Source organism: Trachurus trachurus, assembly GCF_905171665.1.
Source record: "Trachurus trachurus genome assembly, chromosome: 6".
NCBI lineage: Eukaryota > Metazoa > Chordata > Actinopteri > Carangiformes > Carangidae > Trachurus > Trachurus trachurus.
The window spans coordinates 35112133-35124360 of NC_139897.1; the positions used below are offsets into that span (position 1 = coordinate 35112133).

Consider the following 12228-nt stretch of genomic DNA (forward strand, 5'->3'; position numbering starts at 1 on the left):
GGACAAACTTGCATTCAACATGCTTCAAGCAAGACATTAAAACATTACAAAGGACACAAAAATAGTTAGAAAAGAATTAGATTTTTAAAATATTGTAACATATCATTTAATATCTTAGAGAAATAACAAATATGTTCGGAAAACTTTGAGTTCCGAGTTGTTACAAACGCAGCATAAGTCCGAAGGTCCGAGCGTCTGACGTGACCGTGCACTGCGGGTGACGTCATGACGCTGCTCAGCTCAAACGGGTGACTCAAAGTGCGACTACTGTCATTAACGGTGTCATATATAAATAACAGACTAATGTATGGTTGGTCAAAATGATGTATTACTGTGTATGTGTTGTCAGAAGAAATTAACAACAAAAAGACAAAAATTATATATAATAGGCTCCTAATCTTACTCCGATTCATAAAATCAACTGTTAAACAAGTTGTTATCAAGTTTAACCACAGGTAGAAACTGTAAATCATGACATTTGCTGAAGTAAAGGGACACATGTTTCTGTATTTAAAACTTAAAATCAAAAACTCCCCTCAGGAAGGCGCTATAGAAATCATTCATACCGCATGCAATCACAATATTAAATTCATAAATGCAACTCAGGACCCTTTGGAGCTATGTACATCACCTTTTTACTCTTTTATTCTTTTACTCTTTTGTGTAATTTTTTTATTTTGTGTTTTTATTGTGTACATTTTATGTGGTCTTATGCGTACTGTAAGTGGTGAAGCCAAAGACAAATTTCCACATTGTGGACAAAAAGATATTGAACTGAATATTTCTAATGACCCAGAAACATGAGAGATGGGAAACAACATTATAAATCTAATGTTACTCTCCACAGCATTTACAGCCAATGAACAGACACGACTGCAGGTTAAAAACATTAAAAATGAAGTTTATTGAGCTATACAAAAGAGAATTCTCCAGATACTATATACAGATGTACATTAAAATGTCGCTGAGCGTGAACAGAAACAGAACCAACGGTCACAAACAGAGCTGTTCATCATCATCATCTTTATTTTTATTCTTCTTCCTCCTCATCCTCAGCAGGCAGCGGCCTGGACCTGAAGGCAACAACAAAAACACACACTGTGTTAGAAACAGCATCACATCTTCAGTCTTACAACATCAGTCCAGCTGTGGTGTGTTTGTGGGGATCATTCATTCTCCACCGGTGAAACCAGGTCATTATTTACTGTCCAACTCAAGTTAAACTTTAACCAGACTAGTTAACGTGATCATGGCAGTTCACATTTCACATTTCACTTTTATTGTCATTTTTATGCGAGTGAATAAAATCGAGATACTGTCCAGCAATTCAAAAAACTATTTAAAGAGAAACAGTGCATCAATAGGAAAGTCAAATTGTCAAAAAGAATAAAATAAGTCAGCACAAGTAAATAAATATAAAAAAAAAACTAATAAAATACAAATAGTTAGATAATATATGCTAAAAGTGGGTTCAGTATTATGACTTCAGTCACAGTCGAGACGTCCTAAACAACCTGAGTTTCTACTGGGCAACACACAGGAAGTGTTTCCAGGGGAATCTAAAGAGTGATGGACCAGACTGGGAACAGCAGCTCATGGACTGGTTTGTAAGTTTTGATTTGTTATAAAATACGTTAATGCAAATGTGTCAAAGGCAGGTTCATCACTTCTTATGTGTTAAAGTTGAAGTGTAAAGAAAAAATGTTGTAAATAATCCAGAGCAAAAGGAAGTAAATTTAAGAGAATAAACAACTTCCTTGAAGCTCATGAAGCTCTAAATCATCAGGAGTTGTGCTCGTGTTAAAATCCTGATTTGATTCAGATAATAAAATAAAAAAGCAGAAATGTAAATTACGCTAATATTCATTTGTTGCTGTTAAGAAGCAGCTGCTTCACTGCTGATAAGTAGCAGTCATTTATTCATCCATTCAACAGAACAATTTGGATTTATATATTAAGTATGGCTGAATGCAACAGCTTATTTTTGTAATTCCCCATTTACAAGAAGGAAAGTTGCAGAAACAGAACAAGATGGCACAAATTTAAACTATGATTGTTTTTAAATCTAAACTGAAAACAAATAATATTAATCTAAGCAAAATCTTCGATGTAATAGCAATAATTGGCTTACTTTATCTTAATATTTTATGTGTATTGAATACATTAGTTTTAAACATCCTTTTAAATTTAGTGGCTGATGTAACGAACGGCGCTCCAGCTGAAGATCTGACAAACTGACACAACAACCTACTTCCTGATAACAAAATTAATCCACAGATTTCCCAACTAACTACTGTTATGTGTGAAGTGTAAAAAAGAGGTAGGGACAAACTATCACTGTATTTGACTGTGTCTCTTGATAGATAGTGGAAAAATATCACTAAGGAGCTCAACTCAATCTTCTACACAGTCTCATTTCTTCTGATTCTACCTAAGGGGCAGCTCTTATTATCTGCAGGACAGCTGTTTTTACATGATTAATACTGTTTCAATGGATTAAAGAAAAAAAAACCTTCGGTCACACAGCGGTACAGGGAAATATTCTGTGTTTTTCCTATGGAACGCCTCAGTGCTACGTTAAAGGGCAATGACAACTTCAGGGTATATACAGGAATCTTGAAGTTAATTCTAAAACCTTTTTAAGACTTTTTCAAGACTTTCTCAATATTTTTTAACACCTCACCGGCACTTCAAACTGTAACCATTTACATCAGTGACACTTTTAACTTAACAGTTCTAGTTTGTGATAAAGACTATAGACCACTATACAACAGAATTCAAAATAGGCTGGGATAATAAATAAAAAGGCACATTTTATCAAAAAACAAAACAAAAAAACATTGCTCCACTCAAAAAACAATCTTCTTTTCTTTTTTATGTACCGGTTCATCTTTGGTTTTTAATAAAATGAATAAATTCACACACCTTTACAATGTTTTTTAGGACTCAAACTCTTGGTCAGCTAATTCAGAAAAAATACCTTCAAAATTGAAGACTTTATAAAGTTTTCTCTCTCTCTTCCTTTTGTCATTGTAGTCCCAAGTATATTTTTTGTATGTTGTATGAAGTGCAATGAACGTGATTTTGTGTATTTTTGTTTCCCGTCTGTCTGTATCTGTGCTGTATGAAACCAATAAGCCGTAACGTACTTCCTGCTGGCCTTGGACATGCCGCTGCCCCCGGCCTCCTCGTCGTCCTCCACCTCCAGCGGTCTCTGGTTCTCCTTCTCCGGCTTCCTGGGGGGGCCGCCGAAGAAGTCCCCGATGCCCTTCTGCCAGGTGGGGGTGGGGCGAGCACACACGGGGTTTCCACCCGCGTATTTACCCTTGGCTGTGAACGGAGAGAGAATAGAAAAGAAACACCATGAGCTGAGCTGAGCAGCGTGAGGAGTTTAGTGTTCAGTGTTTAGTAGTGATGGAGAAACCGAAGCTTTTCTGAACCACTGAATCAATATGAAGCAGTTGTGTTGAAATGGTTCAGTGTTTCGAAGCATTTGATCAGGGTTCCTACAGCTTAAGCCAAGTTAAATTTAAGACTTTTTTAAAGCCACTTGAAATGAAATTTAAGACCGACTTCATAATAAACACAAATGCAGAAAAAAAGAAAAAAAAACACCACAGGGACAATTTTACCCACTTTCCTATGTGGTCCAAGGTAAAGTGACTGCTACATGAACATTGGGTTGTGTCTCTTTCCAGCTGTCCTTTCAAAATAAATGCATAAAAAGTCTGAAAAAAAAAAAAAACACTCGGGAGCTGGAGGCGGTGAGATATTTAGCGTTGACGGCCGCCACTAACTTCTCTATGTCGGAATGTTACCAATTATTTTGAGATTTGAGACTAATTACAACCATAAAATACCACTCACCAAGTGTTAACATTTTTAAGACTTTTGAAAAATTGATTTAAGACATTTTAATGCCAATTAAGGCCTTGTTTTTAGATTAATGATTTCAATGCCTTTTAAGACTTTTTAAGGATCCGTAAGAACCCTGTTGATACAATTAAGTATGGCGACAGATATCTATCACCAGAAAATGGCTTAAAACGGATGCACCAAAAATGGAGGATTGGGTCGAGGTAACGCTCAATATTTATAGAATGGAGAAGCTGACTTTCTCAACTAGACTAAAAACAGAGACTGGGTTAATTTTGTGTCTCCATTGAGAACAGACTTTGTGCAGCAAGGACAATGTGTATGGTATAGATGACTGATCCCCTTGGTTCAGGCTACAAATTTGTTCATTGTTCATGTTTGTAAATTGTATATGTGAAATGTTAAATATTGATATGTGGAATCAATAAAAAACATTAATTGAAAAAAAAAAAAAAAAGTATGGCGACATCTACTGGTCAACCTTTAACAATAAAGGGCGAGGTGTCATGAACTGTGGTGTATGTAACAATTAAGGTTCCATGTGCATCTCCAGATTTTGGACAGTTTTTTCTGTTACTCTTGGTTTATAATGTGATTGTGTCTTCATAACATGTAGGCTGTATGGAGGCTACTAAAGATATGCAACATTGAAATGTGCTTTTGTTGTGGTTTATTAACGCTGCTGTCGGCACGAGCGGACGAGGCAGCACGCATTCGGTTTCTTTTCTTTCTTTTTTTCTTCTTCCGTGCATGTCCGTGGTCCTCTACGGAGAATGCAACCACCTGCATCCACCCGTTTTGCCGATGGTTTTGCCCTTTTTGCGGAGGCGGACTCGTCATCAACAGCACCATCACGTATAGACTGCAGCGAGCCCGGACAGCTGATCTCTTCACTCTGTCGCCTGTCAGCATGCGCGCACGCTCCCGTCACATGTGAAGCAGAATGAGGGTCAAGTAGCCCAACTATCCCATCTAGATCCAAAAGTGGATTTGTTTTATTTAAAATATTTTATTTCATTAGGGGAAAAGTGGCACTTTCTGCTGTTTATTTGAATAGGAAATATTGAAAGACAAAATGCAATTTACACATGGAAATCCCACAAGCCCCGCCCCCTCGACATTTCGACACTGCATTTTTTTTGTCGAGGGGAGCATGTGTCGATTTGTCGACAAAAAGTCAGATCCCTAATCGATACTGTGTCGAACCGTCTGCTTCCAGCGTAACATCCCTAGTGTTCAGTGTTTTAGTGTTTAGTGTTCAGTGTTAGTGGACAGAGGGACTAGTGTTTCGTGTTCAGTCTTTAGTGTTTAGTGTCTAGTGTTAGTGGACAGAAGGACAGAGGGACTGACTGACCCGGGGTGGCGGTCTGGCTGCTGCACGCCGCTGAGTTGGCCGAACTGGCGCCCAGAGACTTCCTGGGAGCAGAAGCTGCAACAGCTGCAAAGAAAAAACACAAGAAGTCAAACACTGAAACAAAACATCAAATAAAAAGTGAATCTGGAGCATCTGGGCTGAGCATTTTAAAACACTCATCTTTTCTTTTTGGCGTTGACGCCGTAATCTTTACACTCTCTCCTTTTTACTTTCTCCTTTACTATAAATTTGTTTTAAAATTAGCTGTTGTATTGTTTTATTTATTTATTATTATATTGTCCATGATTAACTAGGTTGTAGAGCTGCAACCAACGATTATTTTCATTGCGGATTAATCTTTTTTTCAAAGGAGGTTAAATGGAAAGCAACTGGACTTAGTTATTTGTCTAGGAAGACGTTTCACCTTCATCCAAGAGGCTTCATCAGAGATGAGGTGAAACGTCTTCCTAGACAAATAACTAAGTCCAGTTGCTTTCCATTTAACCTCCTTTGAAATACTATGACCTGGACAAATGAGAATATGCACAGGCTTACTGCGGATTAATCTGTTGATTATTTAAATGCTTAATCGATTAGTTGTTTGGTCAATAAAATGTAAAAAAAAATGTTGAAAAATGAGAGAAGAAGCTGAAATCAGAGAATTTGGACATTTTTTCCCCTAAAAAACCACTCATACTAATTATTTGATTATCAAAAATAGTTGACGAATAATTTAATAAATCGATTATTGTTCGATGAATTGATCATTGTTGCACCTCTACTCTTGTATCATTTTATTTATTATTATTATTATAATAATATGGTCCATGATTAACTATGTTGTATTTTTTATAATTGTACAGCACTTTGGTCGACTGAGGTTCTTTATAAATACATTTGGTCTTGATAAAAAGAAACCAGTGAGACCAGGGCTCCAGACTAGGTTTTTTTTACAAGGAGCCATTCACGATCCGTACATAAATTACCCTGACACCTGCAATGACAGATTCCTGATTTTTGAGTCGCTCCTTCCACATTTCACCAATGTAAAAAGAAAAAGGTAAATTTACTGGTTGCACATGCACAAGTGGATGAAAAGCCTCAATTTTTGCCTGCTTTTAGTCTAAATTTGTTTTAAACTGAGCTCTTGTATTGTTTTATTCATTATCAAATGGTCCATGATTAACTATGTTGTATTTTTTATAATTGTGCAGCACTTTGGTCGACTGCCGTTGTTTAAAACGTGCTTTATAAATAAAAATGGGGCTTGACTTGATAAGAGAAAGCAGAGAGAGATAACAGCTCGGTGCACCTGTGAGGAAACTGGGCCGGGACAGAGCGAATGACAGCAGCAGAGTTCAGTTTGATATAGATTATATATAAAAAATAAAGGAAATGATTATTAAACAGAGGCTTTTAGAGTTTGTTAAACCAGATGAAGCTGCAGTGTGAATGGACATTTAACATTAAAGCTGAGGGAAGTTTGTTTTACATTGCCGTCTTTGTGTTAGTTGGACAGTCCAGACTACAGTTAAAGGCCGAATTCACTAAAAAAGACCGAGTGGATGAATAAAACCCGGTTTATAAAGTCAGATCTAACATATCTGGATTATAAACAGGATAAACTTTATATATTTCTGGTTCTTCTTGTCGAGGATCATCTGGCGCGCTCAAATCTGGCGCCAGTTTCCAGATTAACCGAGCCAGACCAGATTAAACCGGGTCAGCCGAACCGGACCAGGACCAAACCACATGACAACACGGCTTCTCATAGAGACAACACGTGTTCTGTTTTGTGTTTAGTTGGTGGTTTAGGTTTATTAACATGGCTCATAAACCAGAGACCAGAGGGGAATGAGGAAGAGGAGCAGCTTCGTGTTGGCGGGAGGAGGAATAATAACGTCAATACTCGGTAAAACAGGTTCAAACCAACAACAAACCACTCATTAAAACGTAGATTTGAGGTTTAAAACGCGGTGTGACCGTGTTAATGAAGAGGACGGGAACAGTTCGAGCCGAAAAAACACAACAAAGCGACATTATGTGAATCCGCCGCGGCACAAACAGCTGCTTTCCTGAGAGAGAGAAAAAACATGGCTTCTTTTTTTTAATCGCTAAATAGGTGAATAAATAAATGTCGGCAGTGTGGTGAAGTCGTAACGTTACCTTTTCGGTATGTTCCGGGAACGCTGTCGGCCTTGGTCCTCACCATGTTAGCGGTAGGTTGTAGTAAAGAGGAGAAGTTAGAGCAGCAGCGGACGCAGCGACAGACACAGTGGAGCTCCGCGGCTTCCCGCCCTGGTTTAAAAAGCTGAGCGGATGTGGCGGGAGATCCCTCCCCGCTTCTTCTTCTGCTGGGAGGGGGAGCAGCAAGACGGAGCAGCGCTGCCCCCCTCAGGCCGACGGTTGTCAATACGTCGACGCGGCCGCCATCTTGGTACGGGGTGAGCCGTGTGGTCTACCATAGATATACCAATATAATACATCCATGAGATATACCGGTATATAAGAAGACTGATGACTCATCCACCGCTGCTGCCCAATGACAAAGCGTAGCCAGTACGGCGGCCATCTTGGTAAGGTCAACTCTCTCCCTCAGAGCATTAAAGGGATAGTAGCATTTTTTTAAAGTGGGGTTGTATGATCTACAAATAGCCCCTAAGTACTTTAATTGCAGTAGAAGACTCTCTGCACTCCTCCCGTTAGCAACGCCAGCCCATAATAGCCCTGCCCAGAGATTTACAACATGCATTGTTGTGAATGGACCCAAAGAAACGGCCTATTTTCGCGGCCTAAAAGAGTGTAGGAAAAACACAGTTTTTATTTGGACCTAACCAGCTCACGTATCCCTCCGCCCAGGGTTAGCGCCCGCCGATCAGCAGTTGGTTAGGTCCAAATAAAAATTATATTATAGTGAACAATGGAACTGTGTTTTTTTTTTTTCAGGTAAAACCTCTTTTAGGCCGTGAAAATAGGCCGTTTCTTTGGGTCCATTCACAACAATGTATGTTGTAAATCTCTGGGCAGGGCTATTATGGGCTGGCGTTGCTAACGGGAGGAGTGCAGAGCAATTAAAGTACTTAGGGACTATTTGTAGATCATACAACCCCACTTTAAAAAAAAAATGCTACTGTCCCTTTAAGCCTCTGCTGCATGTTCTGCTATAATGACCACAACTTGCTCAGTTTTTGTCCCATTTGGCTGCTTATGACTTCCTGCTGAAGGTTTCCATTTATACATGTACACCATTCACCAGTATTATCAGTATATAGCCTAGTCTTTAATAAAGCTCTCCTAATGTTAAGATCCACACTGCTGACACTGTTCTTCATTGTAACCGTCAGTGATGAGTTCTTTTTGTTCATACTGAACCATAGGAAGATGCTTTAGTGTTGGAACATGCACAATAAACCTACATGCATAGATACAGACAGATACACACAGATAGTGCTCAACTGCTCATGCCTTCTTCTGCTGCTGCGGCAGACGGGTCCAGACTGGCTCTGCTGCACAAATCGCTGTTGGAACCACTCCAAAGCCTGTCCCCCCAGGTGATCCTGCAGCCCTGCCTTTCCTTTTTTTTTACTTGAAAGGTTTTTACTTGAAAGGTCTTCTGCACGGGATTGACCCCAGGTGGCCCCCACCAATAAGAAGCAGGGACACATCTTCAGTTGTATTCCCCAACATCATAAGAGCAGAAGCTTGCTTTATATTTGTATTTACCTTTTTTTATTATTATTATGGTTTTGTTTTGTTTTTTAACTCAAAGATATTGCACAAAAGATGTGTGCAATGAAAGGAAACATAATGGTAGTATATTAAAGGCTATAAACTTATTTTTGAAGAGGCGGGTGGAATTGATTTAGATACTGCCAAATAAAATACAGTAGGCTAAGTCTCATTTAAGATTATATAAGTGAAAAAAAATGGGTGGGACTGGGTGTTGGGTGAGTCAGTCAAACTTTGCTTCAGTCCGGAAACTTTAATTTGGCGGTGAAACAACGGAGCAAAGACTGAGCAGCCGAGGCTCCGCATACAGCAGCCTATAGGATGCACTGAAACTTGGAGTAAGTCAAGTGTCTTCGATGTATCTGTGGAATATTCTTGATTTTCAGTCACAGTGAGAGTTTCAGTTGAGTTTACGTAAATCAGAGCAACTGTCAGAGCGACTGTCAGAGCGACTGTCAGAGCGACTGTCAGGGCAGAGCAACACGTGCAGGTCTGTTCTTCTTCCATGTTTTACTTCCAGGTGTGCATATATAAAAAGAAATCTAAGAGGAAACACAAAAGACGTTTTATCTTCGACTTATTGTGCACATTAATGGTCATGTTGTAAAACTTTGTTCTCACATGCAATAGGCGTGTGTGTGTGTGTCAATCTTTATAACACTTAAAACATATTTTTTGCCAAAGAAGTGTTTGTAGTTATGGGGAATCGGCTACTATTGTTTTCTACGTTTAGGGCTATATGTGTTTTAGTATGTCTGATTTCCTTGTGGAAAAACTACTAAAATACAATTAACAGGATTTCCAGATGAAGTACATACTATTAAATAAAGAAATAATCTCTTTTGCAGATTGAGCAGGCAATAATAATGCAGTCAGCATGCATTATTTTGCCTGCTCTGTATCTATTATAACCAATCCGGCCCTTTTCATCATCTAATGAATATTTTCAGCCACCGAACCTTTCTTACCTCGTAGGTATAGTAGTAGGAAAACACTCTGTCCTATACCTTTTTTTAGAGGACATTTTAGCTCATTTTCATTCTACATATCATAAATTAACATTTCTTTGTTTCGGTCTAGTATGATCATCACATATCCTTGTTCAAGTTTCATATAGTTTCTTTAGTTTGATCATTCATTCATACTGTAGGCTTGGAAAGACCAGCCGGTCACTGCTGATTTTACATTATGATCTACTTCCTTCTTCCAGATCTTCTCCTAAAACTCCCCTCATCCCAGATCCCAGGAGTTGGCGTCTTCAGTGAAGACCAGATGACATCAAGAAATCTTTTCGCATCCGTTACTTTGATGGTAAAGTTGTTTATTGTAGGAAATTAGTTTACTGTGTAGATTTTTCTGACTCTCTGTCCCTCGTATTCTATCCTTTCCTGTCCTGAAGAACACTGGGGGTCCTCAGTGCTCACACAGCTCAGCTGATTTAGATGAATGCAGTGAAAACATACAGTATATCCTCATTTTTAGTCCCATGACACCAGAGTTTCTCCTGAACAGTCCACGCTTCATTTTTGTCCTTACATGTGAATAGATGAAGTGGTGGACATACCAGGGATTTAAATAGTTTCAATAACAATTTATTGACACACATAAACAACTGATAAATGCATGTCTGATCAGCTCTGGTCGTGGGTTTGATTCCCATGTTGACAGAAGTTGGGTTTCCATCCAAGTCGTATCAAATTTAAAAGCGGATTTTGTGAAAATGCGCAAAAAGCAAATGCGAATTTATGACCGTTTCCATTCATTATTGTTTTGTGATTATTGGGAGAGGAGGAGTGGTGCGCCGTTAGATTACGTCATAAGAGAGCGTGAATGTATCCAACAGTTGACACTCAACATCATGGACAATTTACCGTAGGCTACTTTCCGGACTATAGACGCACCTGTATAATCCGCACCAGCTACATTTTAAAAGAAAATATACATATCTAGGCCGCACTTGAATATAAGCCGCAGGTTTTCATGTTGTAACATGAGATATTTACACAGAAAGACAGTCGGGAACTGTGACAGTCCGCTCGCTTTTCTGCTGTTCTGGTGACGCTCCTCTCGCCCATGTGCATCTGTTTACATACGAAGCCGGTGAAAAATCAATAAATGTAGCAGTGGATAACGTTACATAGGCTATACGATGTTACGGCGTGTGATTGTGTCGTCTTAACCATCATAAACAGAAGATTACGGGTTACGGAGTGCGTTTGTGTCGCGGTGCAGAGACGAGAGCTGGGAGACCGGGGCGTCGCTGGGTGAAGTCCAGCAGCTTCACCCACAAACTCTGCCTCAATTCACATCATCTGTTTCCATCACAAAAACTCGCATTTCCTTTAATCAATACGCTGACAAATCCACCCCCCTAAAGCGTAAAAACTGTTATGCGCATTTACTGCCTTTATTCGAATTTCTGGCGTTTCCATTCAAGTATTTATTCGCAATTTTTTAAAATGCGAATAAAAAAAGGTGGATAGAAACGCAACTAGAGATGCCCAACCCCGACAGTAGCCCCCCGTGGCCCTATCAAAACTTCCACAGAGGACATTTTCTAGTTTTGTTTCTTAGTCTCTTCTGTCAATTTAATTTCAATTAAAATAGCTTTATTGGCATGACAAGACAGTGTTTCGTCTCTCTGTTTCTCTCTCTCTCCTCCATCAGTGTCTCTGCCTCCACTTTCCATTCTACTCTTCATCATGGTCGTCATCACTCGTCTTAAGATCTGGAAATGTCAACATGTCAACTGGTCTTTACTAACACTGAATCACTTTGTCTCTTCACAGATATTTATGATGCATGTCATCAGAGGGAATATATCGTCATGTCTTCCAACAGAGTATGAGATAGGCCCATATGGTCAATGCTGTCCTCTATGTCCCCCTGGTAAGATCCAGCTGACTGATAAAGGGCCATTTCACTGTTGATCAGATGATGCTTATTCACTAGAAACAACCACTTGTCATGTGTAGAGCAATGGAGTCTGTTAAATGTCTCATCTCACTGTTTTTTTTTGTTACAACACGCTTCAATTAATGTCAGCAATAATAATCAAACTGTAGCATCACTGCAAATCACTTTGAATGACTTCATCCTCAAGATTGCACTGTGTAATCGTGTTATTTAATTTAATTGATGTTGTTTTTCTCAACAGGTCATAGAGTTAAAATACATTGCACAAGATCTACAAATACCTCCTGTGTGTCCTGCACTGAAGGAACCTTTATGAATCATACCAATAAAGAGACACAATGTTTCCCCTGCAC

At 39.0% G+C, this 12228-nt stretch overlaps 1 protein-coding gene across 1 annotated transcript; it reads right to left on the minus strand.

The window, feature by feature from the left end:
• Positions 1–948: 948 nt before the first annotated feature.
• pclaf (PCNA clamp associated factor) lies at positions 949–7533 on the minus strand. Its single transcript, XM_083973960.1, has 4 exons — positions 7397–7533; positions 5231–5314; positions 3150–3330; positions 949–1073 (listed from the first exon to the last, which is right to left on the minus strand). Exons 1-4 carry the CDS (start codon positions 7440–7442, stop codon positions 1031–1033), a joined length of 354 nt encoding a protein of 117 aa, XP_083830086.1. The 5' UTR covers positions 7443–7533; the 3' UTR covers positions 949–1030.
• Between the last annotated feature and the right edge of the window lie 4695 nt (positions 7534–12228).